Below are 19,074 nucleotides of genomic sequence, written 5' to 3'. Positions count from 1 at the left end.
GTACCTTGCTTCTGTTTTTGGTGGTTCCTGTCTGTCTCCCCACTATGTTCTGTCCTCTCCATGGGAGGAGGGTCTGTTTCTGTTCACCATTTTATCTTCAGGGTCTGGAATATAGTTCCAAGCCTATAGTAGATGCTCAATAAATGCTTGCTGAATGTGTGGATACAAAAAATAGGGCCTCCCCAAAACAGAGGCAGGATTGGAACCCAGAGCTCCTATCTCCCAGCCGTAGCTCTGTCTGCTACACCCACCATCTCTGCCCAGTCCAAGTGGGTCGGTCAAGAGGGACTGAGTCGTGTCTCCAATTCTCCAGCATCTCATCTAAGTTTGGGCAGGGGGGTGGGACAGGCAAGGAAATGCCTTCTGTTGCCATATCCGCCTTAGCCAGCCCAGACCAGGGGATGTCAGGCCTAATGAGGACCACATGAGGTGGACCAGGATCAAAGGAGACAATGTAATTAGTGAGTCCTTAATCAGGACCATCCTTTCCCCAGGAAGACCCACCGTGTGGCATGCTGCCATGAATGGGGAGGCCTCCTGGGGCTTGGCAGAGGTCTTGGCTTCTGCTGAGTGAAATCCCAGATCCCCACCCACCCTGACTGCCACCCTGAGTGACACAGTATGAGGTGGGCAAGGACTCTGTAGACCTTGGGCAAGTCCCTGCCCCTCTTGGGGCTCTGGAAGGCCCCTCTACACCTGCCCCCACAGAGCCATCCGATAGCCATGACCTCCCTGAATTGCTGTCTCTATCACAGGGTGACCGGGGCATGATGGGACCCCCAGGCGCGCCCGGACCCAAGGGGTCGATGGTAAGGAGTAAGTCTGCATCCTCTTGCTCTCTCCTGTCACAGCCTTGGGGTGACAGCTGTGCTCCCCTCTGCCTACCTCCGTGCTGCGGACATTTAGGACGTCCCGCTCCTTCTCCCTCCCGTGGCCTGCCTGCTGCCTTCACAGACTGAAGGAGGAAGAGGCACCTTCCACAGCTGACTCCTCCATTTCCTTCTCTCTTGGTAGGGTCACCCTGGAACGTCAGGCAGTGTTGGGTTCCCTGGAGAGCCTGGACCCCCGGTAAGCAATACGCCTGTCTTAGTTACCTAGTGCTGCTTTAACAGAAATACCTCAAGTGGCTGGCTTTAAAGAGCAGCCATTTATTTTCTCACAGTTCTGAAAGCTAAAAGTTCAAATCAGAGTCTCAGCCTTGTCAGTTCCTTCCTTGTGGGTAGCCTCAGGAGTTACTTGGTTCTTTGGCAATACTTACGTGGTGTCTGTCTTCCTCCATGTGTATGTCTCTGTGTCTAATCTACTCTTTTTATAACTCAGAAGTGATTAGATTTAGAACCCACCCTACTCGAGTATGATCTAATTAACATAACAAAGAAAACTATTTGCAAACAGGATTACATGCACAGGTGCAGGAGTTAGGATTCCAACACATTCTGGGGGGACACAATTCAATCCATAACACCCCTCATGGTCCTTGAGCTCAAACCCACTGTTGCATCACGGTAAGGAGGCCAGGCCTCAGAGTCAGACCTAGTTTGAATCCCAGCTCCTCCACTCCCTGGCTGTATCAATCAGGGCAGGTCATGTAACTTCTCTGAGCCTAACTCTTGCTCATCTGAAAAACAGAGAAAATCATGCTTGTGTGATCATGTGGGTTAAATGGGACACTGCAGCTAACATGCCTTGCACATAGCAGTGTTCATTACCCGGGAGCATTTTGGTCAGTAGCACCATTATTGATTTTGTCAATTCATTCATACATTCACTCACTCAGTAAATTCTGACTGTCTAGCATGTGCCTGGGACAGCTCTAGGAGCTGGAGATTTAGCAGTGAACAATCTAGAAGACAGCCCCTCCCCTCCTGGAGTTTATATTCCTGGCGTGGGGGGGGTGGGTAAGAGGGAAGAGCACCCAAATAAATAACACCTGCTATGGCAAGAGGAGAGAAGAAGGTGGGAAGTGCTGGGGACAGATGGGCTGAGGGTCAGAGCTGAGGGACAGCAGGGGTCTAGGGCTTCTGGTGATGGTAGAGGAGGCAGGGATCTTCCTGAGGATCTCAAGGCAGAGTGGCAGGTGAGGCCGGGGAGGGGGAGGAGCATAGCCAGAAGCACTGAGATTCTGGGGCACCTTCACTCCCCCGAGTGAGGAGTGTGGAGTGTGACGTAGATGGTGGGGAGAGACTGCTCTCATTTGGATGTGCTCTCCTGCTGGTGGAGGATGGAGACTGGGGAAGGGCACTTGCTTCAGCCAAGGCAGAGGAGGAGACAGTGGAAAGGGTGTTGGGGAGGACCAGCCAGGGGAGACACAGGTCTGGGGCAGGGTTAGAGGATGATGGGGGTTCAGGTTGTCCAGGTCCCGTCCAAAGGCCAGACTGAGGAGCTCACTGGGGTCTGATGGAGGGAACAGGAACTACTGATGGTTTGAACACAGGGAAGTTCACAGAGACCAATTCTCTGTACCCACTGGGGAAGCCAGGCCAGCTCAGTCCCTGAATTTTCCTGCATACCTACTGTATCCTGGGCATATGTTTGGCTCTGGAGGTGCAGAAATGATAAGAAATAAATCTTGCTCTTAAGAGTCTCACTGTTGAGAGGGAGAGTCAGATATACTCTGTCACCCGTTAGCAGACCTTTATTGAGTACCTAGGAGCCCTGGTGGCACAGTGGTTAATTGCTTGGCTGCTAAGCTGAAAGATCAGCGGTTTGAACCTACTAGTTGCTCCACAGGAGAAAGATGTGGCAATCTGCTTCCGTAAAGATTACAGCCTTGGAAACCCTATGGGACAGTTCTACCCTCTCCTATATGTTCACTATGAGTCAGAATCGACTCAACAACAGTAGGTTTAGGTTAGATTGAGTACCTACTGTGTGCCAGGCAGTGCTAGGTGGTGAAGAGAGATAGGGAGGGGACAAGACCAGGGATGAGCAGTGGGAATACAAGTAACCACCATCCAAATAAGGAGATGCTCAGCACTAGGAGGGCTGTCAGGCACCCCACTATGTGGACAGTCTATCCACCTCCACAAAGGTGAGGTGGAATGTTCTTATGGTGCAGAGATTGGATCAGAAGCCAGCACTCTGGGCTCCCAATGACATGTTCTTCCCCCTGTTCATGAAGAGAAGCCACATCTGGCCTGGGACTGGAGGGGCTAGAGACTTGCAGGTGGGACTGTTGGAGACAGAAAGCAGGACCAGCATTCTGGTGGGTGGGGCTTGCATGGCAATCTGGAGTGCCCAGCTTGGAATCCAGAGTTCTAGCCTGTCCAGCCAAAAGCTGCTGTCCAACCCCCTCCCCAGTGTTCCCAGGAACCTGAGCACCACCGCCCAGCACATGCTCCTGGAGATAGATGACTGAAGCCCAACAGGGTGGGCAGTGCCAGACTGAGGCCAGGTACAAGAATGCTTGGAGTCCATCATCACATTCTAGCTCCTGGGCCCAGGTACTCAGCTTCCCTGGGCCTCAGTCTTCCCATCTGTCCAGTGGGGGGAGGAAGGACTAGAAAAGAGTCATGGGGACAAAATGGAAGGCCAGGGAGAGATGTGGAAACTAGAAGTGGGAACACCCTGATCAGCACTTAGAAGGAAGGTCCTATGAAACCCCTCCCTAGTAAAGCCCTGCTGTGGCTCAGCTGACCCCCCAATTCCTCAGTCACAGGATGTTTCAGCTAAATATGGACTTCTGTGTCTGATAGGCCTAAGCCAAGCTGAGATGATTCTCAGGCCCTCCTTTCTGGCTCTCACTGTGTGACCTCGAGAGTCCCTTTTCAGACGGCCTCAGTGCTTCCATCTAGTCAATGGATTAGCATGGACTTGGTGAAATCAATCAGTCACTTGCTGCTTTCAGATCTCAGGATTGCATTGACCTCCCCCGCCTCATTGTTGACCATTGATCAGTGGGGTTGATCCCTTGGATCTCTAGGAGTTCCTTCTGGCCAGCCAGCTGCCCCTAGTGCCCCTGAGGGAATAGGACAGCACAGACGTGCAGAAAACCAACTCCAAAATCAGACATGTGTGGGTTCAAATCCTGACTCCCCCACTTACGAGCTGTGTGATTGTTGACAACACTCATAGCTTCTCCGACCCTCAGTTTCCAGCATCATACTACCTTCATGATGATTGTTGTGAGAAATGATATAGTGCATGATGTAACGCTTGGTGAACTACCTGCATATACTAAGTGCTTAATGGATGGTAATAATAATAATTGCTATCATTATTTGTTAGCTATGATAATGGCCACTATTATTAGTAGGATTATTAAAGTGACATTTCTGATGACACTTTTTATATCTGGTGTTTTCCCACTTTTCAAATCACATTAACTTCCATATTCTTCTGAAGCCCACTGAGGTCAGCCGAGATCATTCTCCCCATTATTTGGGGAAGAAGAGAGACTGAAGCTCTGAGATCTGCCCAGGATCACCCTGTGAACAGAGCTGGGTCTGGCATCCAGGTTTCCAAGTTCCTCGCCCTTTGAGACAGCCAACTGCTACTCTTTACTGTGAACCTTCCACATTATCTTCCCAGCAACTCTAGGAGATTGGGACTCTTCTTATTCCCATTTTATAGATGATGAAACTGAGGCCCAAAGAGTTTAACTATCTTATCTAAGGACACACAATTAGTAACTGGCAGAGCTGGGATTTGAACCAGGGTCTCTGGTTCTACCACCTGCTCTTTTAAGCCCTGTACTCTGCTACCTCTGAGTAGATACTTGGCTCCTGAAAGTTCCCAGTGATGCACTGCCTGCCTTCTGCAGTCTGAGATCGATCTATAAAATGGTCCGTTCTCACCCAGTCTTCATGTTCTTCACCATCCAGGAGTCAGCTCTGCCTTTTTATTGGGCCAAGCCAGGGATCCACACCCTGCTGAGCTCTGCTGACAAGAGATTGGCCTGGGACCCAGCCCCTCACCTCAGTCCCTCGGCAGCAGCTGTCGGGGGTCTGCCAGGTCACGGGGGCTGTGTCTGCACTCCTTGAGGCCATGTGGAGAGAGAAATGGCAGCAGCGAGCATTTTTTCTGAGGCCTTCAAATGGGGCCAGGCCTCTCCCTGGTATTTGGAGGGGGACGAGGTCACCTTTCCCTTGTAAAAGGAGCACACCCAGTCTGAAAATTGCTGCAGCTGTCCCAGGGGCCCTGGTTGACCTGTGGGATGGAGCCTCTGCTCGACATATAGAGATGGTCTGGAAGGAAAGGGAGAGAAATTAGGCAGTGAGTCAGCCTGCTTCCTCTCTGCCATCTTTCTCTTCCTCTCTACCCTTCTGTTCTCTTCATTTGTTCATGTTCATTGGTTCATTCAGCAGATTCCTAAATACTTAACCATATGTCTGCCCTGGGCCAGGTGTTGAGAATTCATAGAACAAAACCAGCCCTGTTGTCTCTCTCCCTTTGCTCTTCTTCTTATTGTTCCTTCATCAAACCAAGATAATGGGGCACCTTCTCTGGGCCAGGCCTCACTCCCTTCTCTTTGCCTCCCCCTCCCACTTCTTGGCCGCTTTCACTCCTTCCCTCCTTTTTCTTGATCATCCCTTACCCAGGTAGGCTTCCCCCCACTCCCCAAGCTCATCGCAGGGATCTCTTCTAGGTTCTTCCTCCTCAGGGCTCTTTTTGCCCTGATAGAGCTTTCTGGGGTGCCTTTAAGGCCATATTTGGGTCAGGGTGGGGTAAGGGACAGAACTGCAATTTTCATATTCTCCTTGATGATGGGAGAGAAAAAGGAAGTAGGAATTTGCTAAGAACGTCATTTTGAGATGAAGAAGAGGGAACTGGCTCATCCAAGAAAACTTCCCCACTACCTGGATTCCCAGGAAAGGTCGAGGCCCACTCCCATCTATCCCAGGGTATTGACACATGCCCAGTGCTTCCTCTAGTGCCCAGAGTTGCAGCATGTCAGCCACTTCTCCCAATAGGCCAGGTGCCAAGTCCTGCAATATGGAGGCTGCTGGGGCCAAGGTGGAGGCAGCTCCTGAGCAAAGCGTATCTGGGGCTGAAGGTCTTCAAGCTTTGCCTCAAGCCCCAGCATCACACTCACTCCCTGAAAAGGGGCTTCTCCAAACTCTTTCTCCTCCCCACAGGGCCCTCCAGGATCTCGAGGCCCACCAGGCATGAGGGGAGCCAAGGGACGTCGGGTAAGTCATGCCCAGCCCCCTGGGGGCTGACAATGGCAGGGACATGCTTGGAATGGAGCCACCTGCCAGAGGCCACCTCTGGTCCTGGCCACTGGCCCAGATCTGAGATCTGTGATTTCACAGTACCAGGCAGGGTTCCAGGACCTATCCACCTTTCCAGCCCATTTATGAGCATCGGGCCTTGCCATCCAGTGGGCATAATGGGCTCTCTGGTACCTGTGTTTTGTTTATTCATTTGTTCATTCATTCGTTCAACCACCATTTACTTAGTACTTACTGTGTGCCACGCACTGTTGTAGGCACTGCAGATACTATAGAGAATAGGACGGGCATGACCCCTGCCTGCCCTCAAGACCCAATCAAGTTGATCAGTCAGCTTAGCAGACGATATAGTACAGTGTCATCAGCACTTTGATGGTGGAAGCACGGGCAGCTTGGGAGCTGAGAGGAGGTACCTCACCTGGGCAGGGTATCAGAGAAGCTTCCAAAAGATGGTGATGCTTGAGCTGATGCCAGGTTCTAGGCAGGAGAGAAGTCCTAGGGTGAGAGAGCATGTGGGTGTTTAGGGACCACCAGTTGTTCAGCAGAGGGACAGGAGAGAGGTATGAGGCTGAGACAGAGACTTCAAGCCAAGCAGGGCCTCAGAAGCCACAGATAGGCCTATGAGCTGTGCTCTGAGGGTAGTGGGGAGCCATAGGGGGTTTTAAGCAAGAGCTGTTCTGAGCAGAGAGTCCCTGAGTAGTGCAAACAGTGAAGCGCTTGGCTACAAACTGAAACTGGTTGATATCCATCCAGAGGCTCCTTGGAAGAAAGGCCTGGCGATCTACTTCTGAAAAATCAGCCACTGAAGACCCTATGGAGCACAGTTCTACTCTGACACACATATGGTCACCACGAGTCAGAATCAACTCCACGGCAACTGTTTTTTTTGTTTGTTTGTTTGTTTTTGGGGGGTGGGGTTTGGTTTCTTTTTTTGGTCTGAGCATGGAGGCCAGGGATAATTGCTAGCATTTACTATGTAGCAAACAAAGGTGCCTTGGTGGCCCAATGGTTAAGCGCTTGGCTGCCAACAGAAAAGTCGAAGGTTTAAACCCATCAGTCGCTCCATAGGAGGAAAGACCTGGTGATCTGCTCCCATAAAGATTACAGCCTACAAAACCCTATGATGCAGTTCTACTCTGCCCTATGTGGTCACTATGAGTTGGAATCGACTCGACGGCACCCAACAACTATGTATCTAACAACTACGTATTCATCACATGCACTAACTCATTTTATCTCAACACTACTCTGTAGGTGCTATTCTTATCCCCATTTTACAGATGAGGAAACTGAGATACAGAGAGGTGAAATCATCTGCCTCAGGTTATACAGCTAGAAAGTGGCAAGAGTTGGGATTTGAACCCAGGGAATCTGGCTGTTTTGCATACTGAATCCAGCCTTATTGTCAGTTGGGCTGGGAGGGCTGAGGTACTGGTTTTCTGCCTCCAACTTGTGTACAAGTACAGTCTTGTAAGGAGGAAACGAGATGGTGCAGGTAGAGCAGGCAGCCTAGGTCCGATATCTAAGCTCCATGCATGGGATCTGTGGTTATTATTCTACTCTTGGCTGAATTTCAAGTGGTTTTAAAATTTCCCCTGAACCAGATGGCCTGAGCAGGCTGGGGTGAGGGGAGCTTAAGAGGCATTCTTCTGGGCGGGCAGAGCCCCTCCCTGGCTGAGGCCCACAGGGCAGCCAGGTTCCACTCTGACCGGGTGTACCTTTCCTCCTGCCCCAGAGCTGCTGCAGCCCTGGCCCCTGTCCCACCCTGGACTAAAGGCTCAGGCCTTCCTCTGACTCACCAGCCACCGCCTGCCCCCCAACCTGTCTCTACCACCCCTTCCCAGCAGGGGCTTGAAGAATGTATCTCCTGCTTGAAGAAACCCAGGCTCCCAACCACATCAAAGTCTCTGGGGCTGGTGGGGGGAGGGGGAAGGAGGGGGTTCACGAAATCCATCTCCTCCCCCTGCTGTGTTTGGCAAGAATGCAAAACCTGTGGGATTGAACCCCCTGGACTCCCTGCCTGAAGGGGCCACTTCACAGATGGGGTAACGGAGGTAGGGGTTGAGAAACACCCACTGTACCCGTGAATGAGCTCAATTCTAGATAAGTCCCTGTGTAGCTCCTGGCTCACCCTGTAAGCCTTGCTGCTCTCTGTGCCTCAGTTTCCCCACATGTGCCAGGGACAGGGGAGTGGGCTCAGAAATCTGCAGCAGGGCTCTGCCTGCATCTCTGCCCATGTGTGAGATGGGCCCTGCTGCTCACCCCCTCCTCCTGGGAAAAGCGAGCACTAAGAGGTTGAGGCCTAGAGAAGGATGGGACCTCTGACTTCGGCCTTTGGTGGGTGCTGGGGCGACTGCTGACTAGGTCTGGACCTACTGGCCCCAGTTGAAAGTGTGGACTCTGGGATCAGACAGTTCTGGGGGCAAGTCTCAGCCTCCCCAGTTACCAGCTGTGGGCCCTCAGGCCCCTTTCTCAACCTCTCTGAGACTATTTTCTGTCTGTTTGATGGGTGACGTTAATTCCTCCTTCTGCAGGAATGTAAGGATTCTGCACTCTGCTGCTGGGAGTAGGGGTTAGAGCTCAGCAGACTGGCCTCACCCCAGGGCCTTCTATTTGACCTTGGACAGCTGACTTTCCCCCTAAGCCTCTGGTTCTTCCTCTGTGAAATGGGTCATAACAGAACCGACCTGTTCTCACATGCTCATGGAGATATAATCACTTAACGAGTGCCTCGCACACAGTAAGCGCCTGCTAGGGCATCGGCACACAGCAGGTGTGTAGCATGTGTGCATTCCCTCTGATTCATCTACCCCTTTATCATGAGAGCTGTGGTTGGGCCGGATTTTCTTTCCCTGGCAAGGGCTTGGTTTAGTTGACTCCTCCCGCTGAGGCTGAGCCCAGGCCTGACTGGCAGGCCGTCCCCAGCCTTGACTGCAAATGTCTTCCTAAGGGAGCAGATACAGGACAGTGGACATGTGGCTCTAATTGAAACCCAGGCCTGCCTCTAGGGGGGCGGGCCAGCCTCTGTTCACTGGGGAAGGAGCGGGCTGGACTGGGGACTGCAGGGCAAGCGGCAGAGTAGCGCAAAGCAAGGTGTTGGGTGTGTGGCCGCCCTCGCCCCTCTCCCTGCACTGGGGGGAGATGGTGGCTGGTAGTCTCGCTGCCTCCCATCCCTCCTACAGGAAAGGTTGGTCCTACGTCCCCCAAGCCAGGCCCAGCCTCTCCCCGAGATCATGGGTACTCCCAGGGGACAGTGGAATCTCCCAGATAACAGGAATTTTAGAGATGGCCCTCTCCAACACGCTGTCCCTCTCTGCAGCCTTCTGGCAGGTTCCTCTAGGCCCTGACCCACACTTGCTGTGATGGGGGGCTCAATCCCATGATAAACAGTGACAAGTCATGGTGAAAAGGAATGGGCAGGAGCAGACCTGGGTTCAAATTCTGGCTCCTTCATCTACTAGCTGTCACCTGTGTCCTGAGCCTCTTTCTTTATTTGTAAAATGACAATAATAACTCTCACTATTTTTGCTGCTGCTGCTGTTATCATTATTGTTACTATTATTGTAGATCACATAACCTTCTCCAGAATGACTTTGATTCGTAGGATAAACAAGGCGCTGTGAGACAGGCCAAGCCCTCGACTCCATTGGCGTCCCCTCCTCGCCCAGAGCTACCCCTTTCCAGAGAGGTCTATGCCTCAGCCAGGGGCCAGAAACCCTCTTGAAGGTGGGCTGGGCTGCCCACCCATCAGCTCAGTCTCTGTCCTGACTCCTGTGACCTAGAAATCCAATCTGGTCCACTCCACCAGGCCTGGTCACCATTTAACACCAGGTCACCGCTCCACACTCTGAATCAAGGGTGTTAAGTCTGACACGTGATCTGACAGTGTTCACGTGAGCCTGAGAGTGAGGTCCAGAGAGGGGAAGGGCCTTTCCCGGGTTACACAGCAAGTCGGCAACCCAAGCCCTCCAATGCCCAGTAGAGTTGCTTGTTCAGTAGTTAGTCAAACCTTGTCTTGAATCTCTGAAAACTCTCAGCCGATTCCACGTGACATAACACAATATAAACTGCTTATTCTGAAAGAAGGGACCCAAGGTCAAATTTGCTAAGCCACTCCTCTGTGTCCCTGCCCGTGGGGAGCCGGTAGCCTCCTCTAGTAGAGCCAGGTAGAAACAGGAACCAGCCATTATTGAGCACTTACTGTATACCAGGTGCTGAGCTGTCCTGCCTTGAGGGAGCTCTTTCTTGTCCTCATTTCAGAAATGAGGTGACTGAGGCTCAGAGAGGAGCACAACACTTCCTGAGCACCACTGTGCCTAGTACTGGGCCAGGAGCCACTGGGAACAAAAGCTTCAAGCTGAAGCACTGTCTTAGGCCTGGTGGTCGCCTCTTCCAGGCTTACTTAATCAGTGAAGTGCTATGTAAGACTCTGGTGTGGAACTGAAGTATCGGGAGTCTCAGGCAGCTGATTAGTTGAAATGTGCCTTGTTTGATTTTACGTTGGCAATTTCCTTGTTCAATTTTTAAATGATTTTCTCCATGTTTAGTTTTCTCATTCCTCATCCTCCTCCCACCTGGGGTCTTCCCTGGCCCCTTTGGTCCGTGGGAGTATTGCAGGCAGGCCCCTTGGGCTCTCAGGCCGGGGTGGGCCAGCCTCCCTTATAGGACCCTTTGTCTCCCCGATATGGGCCTCTTCCCAGCCCCACAGAACAACCACCCTCCATGGGGCCTTTTCGAGGAGATTGCACCCTGTCTGTGTCCCTGTGGGAGTTCCCATGGAGGGGAGACATAGGGCAGTGTGTGGGGCCCTAGAGGGGCACCAAGTGCTAATGTGCTAAGTGACCTCAATGTTTCCACCTGTGCAGTGGGGGAGGGGTGGTCTCTACCTGTCTTGGGGGCCTCCCAGCTCTCCTTGGACAGGGTCTAAGGCTCCTGCCCAGGGGTTAGCCCTGGGCCCAGAGCTCCAGGGATCAGCTGACTGACTCCTGCTGCCACACCCACCCCCGTCCTGTCCCTGCCCCTCCTCATATCAGCTCTTCCTCTGTGCTGGGCCAGATTATCTTACACATCTGGCTGGAGAAGGGGCAACACATCTGGCTACAGCCAGACCCTCCCTGGGTCCTGCTCTGTCAGTTTCCCCCACGGGTTGTGGCCCTGACCTGCTCCTTCTAGCGTGCCCCTGCCACAAACATGCTGCCACACACCTGGTTCCACCCCTCGTGCGCTCTAGGAAGAGCATGCCACAGAGGAGTCTGAACACCTGGCTGTGGGAACTTGGGCAAATGTCTCTCGGCTCTGGGCCTTAGTTTTTGCATTTGTGAAATGGGTTGATGGCTTACCCCCAGAGTCTAAAGAGTTAATGGTACGCCACCCCATTCCTGAAGGGGAGGGCCTCTAGCTGAGTCCACCTGTGTAGTGCCCTCTGTAGAGCCATCTCGGCAGAAACTTTGCGCAGGGGTGACCTACCTCAGGGTGGGAGTGGGCAGGAGGTGGAGGAGGAGGGAGCCCCAAGCTTGTGCAGGGAAAGGCCCCAGACTCTGGCCAGCCCCACCCTCCTGGTTCCCAGCGCAAGGGAGACCCCTGCTGTCCACTGTGCTAGTCCTTTTTCCTATTCCAGGGCCCCCGAGGACCAGATGGAACAGCTGGGGAGCCGGGGTCCAGGGGCCTGCAGGTACCGAACACCATGGCTTGCCTTTCTTCCCACCCCAGTGGGTCAGGATCCAAGAACCCAACTTCACACCTTCCTCAGCAGCAGGCCCCTCAAAGACAGCAGGGAGTCTGGAGAGCCTGCAGAGCGAGGGCCTGAGAGCTCATTTCATCCATACCTCCTGGCCCCCTGCAAGGCCAGAGCACAGGAGCAGGGTGGGAGGGAGAGCAGAGCATGAGGGTGATAGTGAGAGAGAGCTGGGGAGAGAGCTTGCAAGCAAGAGAAAGAACAAGAATGAGATTGTGTGCGTGTGGAAGAATCACACGCACTCTGCCCCTTCCCTAGGCCCCAACCCCTGGAAGCCCAGGCTGCCTTTGGCAGCCCCATCAGTAGGAAGGCATTCTCTACCCGGACACCTGGTGACTGTGGCGAGCCACTCCCCTTGCTGGGCCTTAGTTTTCCCATCTGCACAGTGGGCAGAGGGTTGAAAGCTGTGATCTCACAGGGCCCTTTCATCTCCCATGGGAGATGTGTGGGGGGGGGTTGTTCCCTGTGAGGGGCTTCCCAAGCGCCCTCCCCACCTTCATGTGCTTTCTTCCTGGCAGGGCCCTCTGGGACCTCAGGGCAGACCAGGCCAGCCTGGGCAGCAGGTATGTTCCCACACCCCATCCCCCTAGAAGGACCCTCCCTGCTGCTGGCTTTGTGATATGGGCCCCCCACAGCCTTCCCTGGCGTTCTGCCCCTAATGACCCCATATGTGCTTCCAGGGTGCGCCTGGTGAGCGAGGGGACATGGGCCCACGAGGCTTTCCTGTAAGTAATGCCAGTTCTTGGAATTCTCTACATGAGGCTTTGAGGGGGTGGGGTACACTAGCCACTTTAACCAAGCTGCCATCTTCTGTGGAAACCCTAAAGGTTCTAGTTGCCCACTCTCTGCACTGAATACCCCTCAGCATGCCATCTCCCTCTCTGTCACATGGGGCAGAATGAAAGGTAGGACCCTAACACACTGCGACAGGCTTGACTGAGGCCAAGGGCACCGGCAGGGTGGGGAAGGCCATGGAGGGCCTGAGGTCCCCTTTGTCTGGTCTCTGCAGGGCATCCAGGGTCCCTCGGGTCCCCCAGGCACCAAGGGCCTCCCAGGAGAACCGGTAAGTGCCCCTTCCTTCCCTCTTTTATATCTGAATCCCTAGCAGGCTGGTCTCAGGTGGGCCACCCGTCTGGAAGTGTGAACCATGTGGTCCAACAAGGAGAGGATTTGGAGGGGGACAGTGCCAGGGCTCCACTGCCCTGATGGGACAGGACTTGGGGAGGTGAGGAGGGCACTAGACAGGGGACGCAGGAGATCTGGGTTCCAGTCTAAGCTCTGCCTGCCCTCCAGACTCAGTTTTCTCACCAGTAAAATGGGGGTAATTGTCTACCTTGCCATTCTGCCACGAAGATTAAATGAGAAAAAGTATACAGAGTGCTTAGCGTGGTGTAAGGCCGGTCTAAGGCCGAGGGTTGGAAGGGAGGGAGGAAGCGGGGAGAGAGAGAGGATAAGAATAGACCGACATCCCTTTCGGAACTGCAGAGTTGAGTGGGGCTGTACTGGGGAGAGCAAGACAGCAGGGAAGGCAGGAGTAAGTAGCATGGATCAGTAGCTCAAAGCCACGGAAAGAGTTTGTTCTCTATCCTGGGGCAAAGCGGAGCCACTGCAGGGTTTGAAACAGAGGAGGTGATCCGCCCAGCTTGCCCCTCAGCAGATCCCCCTGAGAATGATGGAGTTGGGACAACTCAGGCATTGAGGAAACCTGTGAGAGGCTGAGGAGGGTGGTGGGGCTGGGCTGGTGGTGCTAAGGGGAGAGGAGAGGACTCACCTAGGGGTTCAGGGGGAAGAGCCCCACACACAGGATGGAAGAGAAGTGAATCCTATCCCTGGGCCGCTGCTCCATTCCCATTTCTTGGGGCCCAGAACACTTGCCTTTTTGCTCAGTGGATTTGACCTGGGGAGCTGAGGGTGGGGGGCAGATTTCCAGAAGCAGATCCAAAGTGGATGGGAGTTCCAGGACCTTCCAGGCAGAGAAACAGAGTGAGCAAGGCTCAGAGCTGCAAGGGAGGGGCCCCTCTGGGTTTAGGGAGTGAGTAGGAGAGTGTGCAGAATGGATTGGAGAGATGGAGACAGTGGGGAAGGAGGGGGGCACTTTGGACACCATGACCCTCAGTGTGTGGGAGGTGGGGGTTGTGAGAGAGCCTCTCCCTCACCCACCCCAAAGAGGGCCAGGCTGGCTTCTCCCAAATGTCTGTGTGTCTGTCTGTCTTCTAGGGCCTCCAGGGCCCCCAGGGACCAATTGGCCCACCTGGAGAGATGGGACCGAAGGTGAGTACTAAGAGCCCCTTGTTAGGTCCATATTACTGCTAGGGATATATCGGTCCCTCCACCCACCCCCCAGGGTCCCTGTCTGCCATTCCCTGTCCTGGCTAGGGAGATGGTCTTGTCCTATGTACTGCAGATTGAAGGGTAGATCCACCCAGACGGCATAAGGCAAGGAGCTGGGCTCCTCATTCCAGGGGCACTGGGTAGAACACGGGTTGGCAGCTCTTCTCTCTCGGCACCATGGAAAGCAGCAGTGCCCTGCCGCCAAAGGACTTCACCCCAGCACAGAGGTGTGACCGAAGAACCAGCCCTCTTAGAGCCAAGCAGCGAGGGACTTGGCAGGGTCCAGACACCCCTACCCCTGCCTTATCTTGCTGAGGAGAAAACTGAGTGTTGGGGGTTATGCAAGGGCTGCAGCCATGCTGATGGTGAGAAACCAGGACCCCTTCCTGCCCTTGGCCTGGCGGCAAAGAGAAGGGCTTGTGTGCTCAGCCCCAGCACAGCATCCATTGGCTACCCCCGTCGTTATGTGAATCATGAATTTTCCTCCTGGTTCTTGCCAAAGGGCTTCTCATGTGGTAAACCACACTCGTAGGGAAATGGGGCTTCACAGCCGCTGGGCAGCCAGGGACTCAGGCAACCTGGGCCCAACCACCTGCTCCCCTTAGTCCCAAGCTCAGAGGGAGCTGAGGCCTCCCAGCTCTGTGCTGTGTGACCAAAGGCATATTCCTCGCCCTCTCTGGGCCTCAGTTACCCCCCTACTTTACTACCAAGGGCCGGCCGTTGCTGTAGGAGTAACCAATGGCATTTTCTTGCAGGGGCCGCCCGGGGCAGCAGGAGAACCGGGCCTTCCTGGGGAAGCTGGGATGAAGGTGAGCCGGGATGAAAGAAGAGAAAAATGACTTGTTGAAACCAGCTCCCAGATGGTGGCCACATCCTCCTGATGGAAGAGAACAGGCCTTTCTTGTGCCCAGGATAATGGCTTCTCTGTGTCCTTGGTGGGGGAGCTGGACCCAGCTGTGGCCACAGCAGAGTGCCCAGCCGGCACAGAGCCCCACCCCACCCCTGCCCCTGCCCTGCTGTGTTTTCTCTGGCACCTGCCCCTGCCTCCATGCCAGGCGGCTGTACCTCCATTCTCGATCGATACCATCTGCATTTCAGAGCCAGTGCCCCTCATTACCTGCCAGGAAACAGGCGCCCATTGATAACTAGGCTCTGGGGAGAGCCTCCTCCCTGTTCCGCTGCTGGAAGAGGACCCTGCATCCTGGCCCCAGAGCCGATGAGCGATGCTGGCTGGCCCAAGGGCATTGTTGAGGCAGGGCCTGAAGGACTTGAAGCAGGTCACCCCCTCTTCTGTGCCTGAATCTCCTTGCCATTCAAAAAGGGGGCTGGACTTCTTAGGGACTGTCAGACTTGGCTTAGTCCCAGAATCCTTTGCTTTGGCTTAGTCCCAGAATCCTTTGCTTAAGCAGCAATGAAGAAAACCACCTGCATATGAAACTGATAGAAGTGGGACTGTTCCTGTTGGGGTGGGCCTGGCCATCCCCTGCTTGTGCCCCAGACACTAGCAGGGAGCACATCTTGGAAATCATTAAATTAGAAAGACCCTTCTGGGGGGCAAAAGAACAAAAAACCAAACCCACTGTTGCCAAGTCGATTCTGACTCACAGTGACCCTATAGGACACAGTAGAACTGTCCCATAGGATTGACAAGGCTGTAAATCTGTACAGAAGCAGACTGCCACATCTTTGTCCTGCAGAGTGACTGGCGGGTTCAAACTGCTGACATTTTGGTTAGCAGCCCAGTGCTGCAGGTGACATTTATTCTGGCCAGTTTAGGACCTCCTCCTCATTTGGGTTTCTCTCAAAGTTCTCAGGGAGAGTAAAGAAGGTGTTTAGTCACATGTTTGCCGTCTGCACTGTAAGGGTTCTCTATAGCTTCTATTTACTTAGTCTCCTTTGTGCCTCAGTTTCTTCATCTGTAAAACAAGAATAATATTAATACCTTCTTCACAGGGTTGTTGTGAAAATTTAATGTGTGAATATAGAAAAGGTACTTAGAACAATGCTATGTAAGTGTTCAGCTATGACGATGATGATGATGATGATGATCCTGATGATCCTTCTGCCCTGGCATGGGAGAAGTGCATGGCCAGGACTTACTTGAAACAAGGACTCTAGTTGGTCTTTGGTCCTTGAGAAGAAGGACCATCCCCAGCTCCTCCACCCATCTCAAATCAGAGCTATTAAAAATGAAATGAGATGATGAGGGCGGGGGGCAACTTTACCAACCCCTGATGGACTTGTGTTTGGTTTCTCCTAGGGTGACCTTGGACTCCTGGGCATCCATGGTGAGCAAGGCCTCATTGGGCAGCGGGTAAGTTGAAGCAAATTCATTCTCCCTGGAAAGCACTGGGCTGTCTTGTTAGGTGCTTGGGTGGGGAGAAGGGGACAGAAAGGGACTTTACTTAACCTCTCTGAGCCTCAGTTACCTTAATGGCACCAATAGACCACGAATCTCCACAGACTTGTTCGTTGTAGGCCAGTATTCCCACAACATAGAGATGCTCTTCAAAAAAACCATTCTGTGGTCAAACTGTTTATGACTCAGTGCAAATTCAGTGCTCTCTCTTACACATTAACTGTAGCATTTTCAAGGCTCTGAGAAGGCCTGCAGTCAAGACATTGGTTTCATTTGGATTAATCCAGGATCTCCAAACTTGCTTGACTTCCATGCACTTTTATTGAAGAGCACCTAAGAGCTTGGCTGCTAACCAAAATGTCAGCAGTTCGAATCCACCAGCCACTCCTTGGAAACTCTATGGGGCAGTTCTACTCTGTCCTATAGGGTTGCTATGAGTCAGAATCAACTCGACAGCAAAGACTTGGGGTTTTTAGGGGGGGTTTTATTAACATCCAAAAAAACTGCTCCATAGAAGGTGTCTTCCCCATACCAAAAGAAACCCACAAAGCTTGGGGTTTCTTACAGTCTAGTGGATTAATTAGTGATGTCTGCCATGGGCACAGAGGAGCAGCATCTACATGCCTGTCACATCATTGCATCCCTGCCTCTGAGGCCCCTTCCAGCTCAAATTCTGAACAGCTATGAACTCTAAAAGCAGAGAAGAGACCCAAACTTAGTTTGATGGTCATTTTGAGAACTGAGTGGTCCAGGGGCATACCCTGGAGCTGGAACGGCAAGCAGGGAGCTGGCTGAGGGTCAGACAGGAATTCGGAGTTCTTAGTATCATTCCCAAACTTGCCAGCTGGCCTGCAGGGATCTCTCTCCTCATCTGAGAAATGGAATTTGACCGAGGAGTTCCATGAGAGCTCACTCCAGTTCCAGTCGTAACATCACAAATAGCTACCGTATTTGGGGTGCTTACACTGTGCCTTACAGCAACCCTTAAAGGAAGTTGTCAGCTCCGTTTTTCAGATGAGAAAACAGACACTCATGGGGGTAAGTAGTTTGCTTGTGGTCAAACAGCCAGTGCATGGGAAACCCAGTGGTGACATCAAGGTCTGTCTGATGGCAAAGCCCGCACTTAACCGCTAGGCTGCACTGCCTCCCTAGACCAACAAACACCCATCCAGGATGGCTCTGTGACCAGCGCTTTCTAACTCGTTATCTCGTTTAGCTCCCCCATCCCACACCACCCTGCAAAAAGAGCAGTCTATGGCCTGGGGGTCTGCTCCCCCATTCTGGAAAGCCAAGGGCAGGTGCCTCAACCCTCTCACTCATTTATTAATTAGCAACTGTTTCCTGTGCACCTACTGTGTACCAGGTGCTGTGCCAGGGCTTCCAGGTACACTACCTGTAGATCTGCCTCCCAGGACTTGGGGTCTTATCCTAGAAAGAGGAGAAGAAGTAAAAGCAGTCTGAGGCCCCTTCCCAGCAATGTCCCTCATCTTTCCTCACCACGCTTTCTAGGGAGAGCCAGGCCTGGAGGGTGACAGTGGCCCCACAGGACCCGACGGGCTGAAGGTAAGTGTCCTTCTGGGGCAAGGCCTTCCCTCTGCCCCCACCCCCACTACCCTGCCATCCAAGACCCAAATTTCTTCCTGGAGCCACGTTGTTCCCATAAAACTCTGAGATCAGACCTCTGGCTCCCCCTGAGAGCAGGGTGGGTGAGGGTCAGCCCTATCTTGTTGCCTACCTCCCACCTTCTCCACCAGGCTGCCTACTTGGGCAGTATTGGGGACCATCATGGCCCACTGCTCTTCTCTTTGGGACTCTAGCTTCTTCTGGCTCATGGTGGTTCCTGAGCACCACCACCCTGTCCCAGGTCTGGATTATCTTCCAAACATCCTAAAAGATGAGGAAAATATTAATCACCATGAATGACCTGTAAGCCCCCATTTATGGAGGGTTAGTCACACATGTTGCAGGAACTGTACTAAGCCCTGACCTCAGTCAATGCTATGAGGTAGGGTCTGTCTTTAGACAAGGAAATGGAGACTCAGAGAGCAACTTGGCCAGGGACACACAGCTAGTAATTCTCACAGCCAGGACCCAATCTGGGGCTCTGGTTTCAAATCTTCACCTCATCCTGCTGTACCCATTCTAAATGTGACGAGACTGAGGCTTGGAGGGAGGCAGAGGTGTATTCACTCATAGTCCATGGCTAGGAGTGGAGGATCCAAAATTCAAACCCAGGGCTTGTTGGCAGTGAAGCCTGTAGGCCTAACTTGGCCCTGCCACTTCCTGTAGATGCATCTGTCAGGCACAGATGCTGGCTGTGGTGGTAAAGAGCCCACAGGCTCACCTGAACCTCGGGTGGGTGGGCATTAACAGCTGCACCTCCAGCAGAGTCCTGTCCCTGGCCTCCATCTCTGGCCCAGCCCTGGCCCACAGTGGGTGCTTTCCCCAGGCCTGGCCTGTCACACTGTATGAATCTA

At 53.1% G+C, this 19,074-nt stretch overlaps 1 protein-coding gene across 1 annotated transcript in view; it reads left to right on the top strand.

Moving 5' to 3' along the window:
* Window positions 1-19,074, top strand: part of COL27A1 (collagen type XXVII alpha 1 chain) — a 153,447-nt gene that overhangs the window by 98,861 nt on the left and 35,512 nt on the right. The window contains exons 26-36 of the mRNA XM_004372133.1: window positions 756-809; window positions 1,015-1,068; window positions 6,078-6,131; window positions 11,791-11,844; window positions 12,426-12,470; window positions 12,588-12,632; window positions 12,917-12,970; window positions 14,125-14,178; window positions 14,994-15,047; window positions 16,499-16,552; window positions 18,107-18,160. Coding sequence (XP_004372190.1) covers window positions 756-809; window positions 1,015-1,068; window positions 6,078-6,131; window positions 11,791-11,844; window positions 12,426-12,470; window positions 12,588-12,632; window positions 12,917-12,970; window positions 14,125-14,178; window positions 14,994-15,047; window positions 16,499-16,552; window positions 18,107-18,160 — 576 coding nt within the window. The remainder of the gene's footprint in view (window positions 1-755; window positions 810-1,014; window positions 1,069-6,077; window positions 6,132-11,790; window positions 11,845-12,425; window positions 12,471-12,587; window positions 12,633-12,916; window positions 12,971-14,124; window positions 14,179-14,993; window positions 15,048-16,498; window positions 16,553-18,106; window positions 18,161-19,074) is intronic.

This window comes from Trichechus manatus, unplaced genomic scaffold (genome assembly GCF_000243295.1).
Source record: "Trichechus manatus latirostris isolate Lorelei unplaced genomic scaffold, TriManLat1.0 scaffold00016, whole genome shotgun sequence".
NCBI classification, from domain to species: Eukaryota; Metazoa; Chordata; class Mammalia; order Sirenia; family Trichechidae; genus Trichechus; species Trichechus manatus.
Note: the sequence above shows the minus strand (reverse complement) of the source record. Positions and strands in the feature narration are given on the sequence as shown.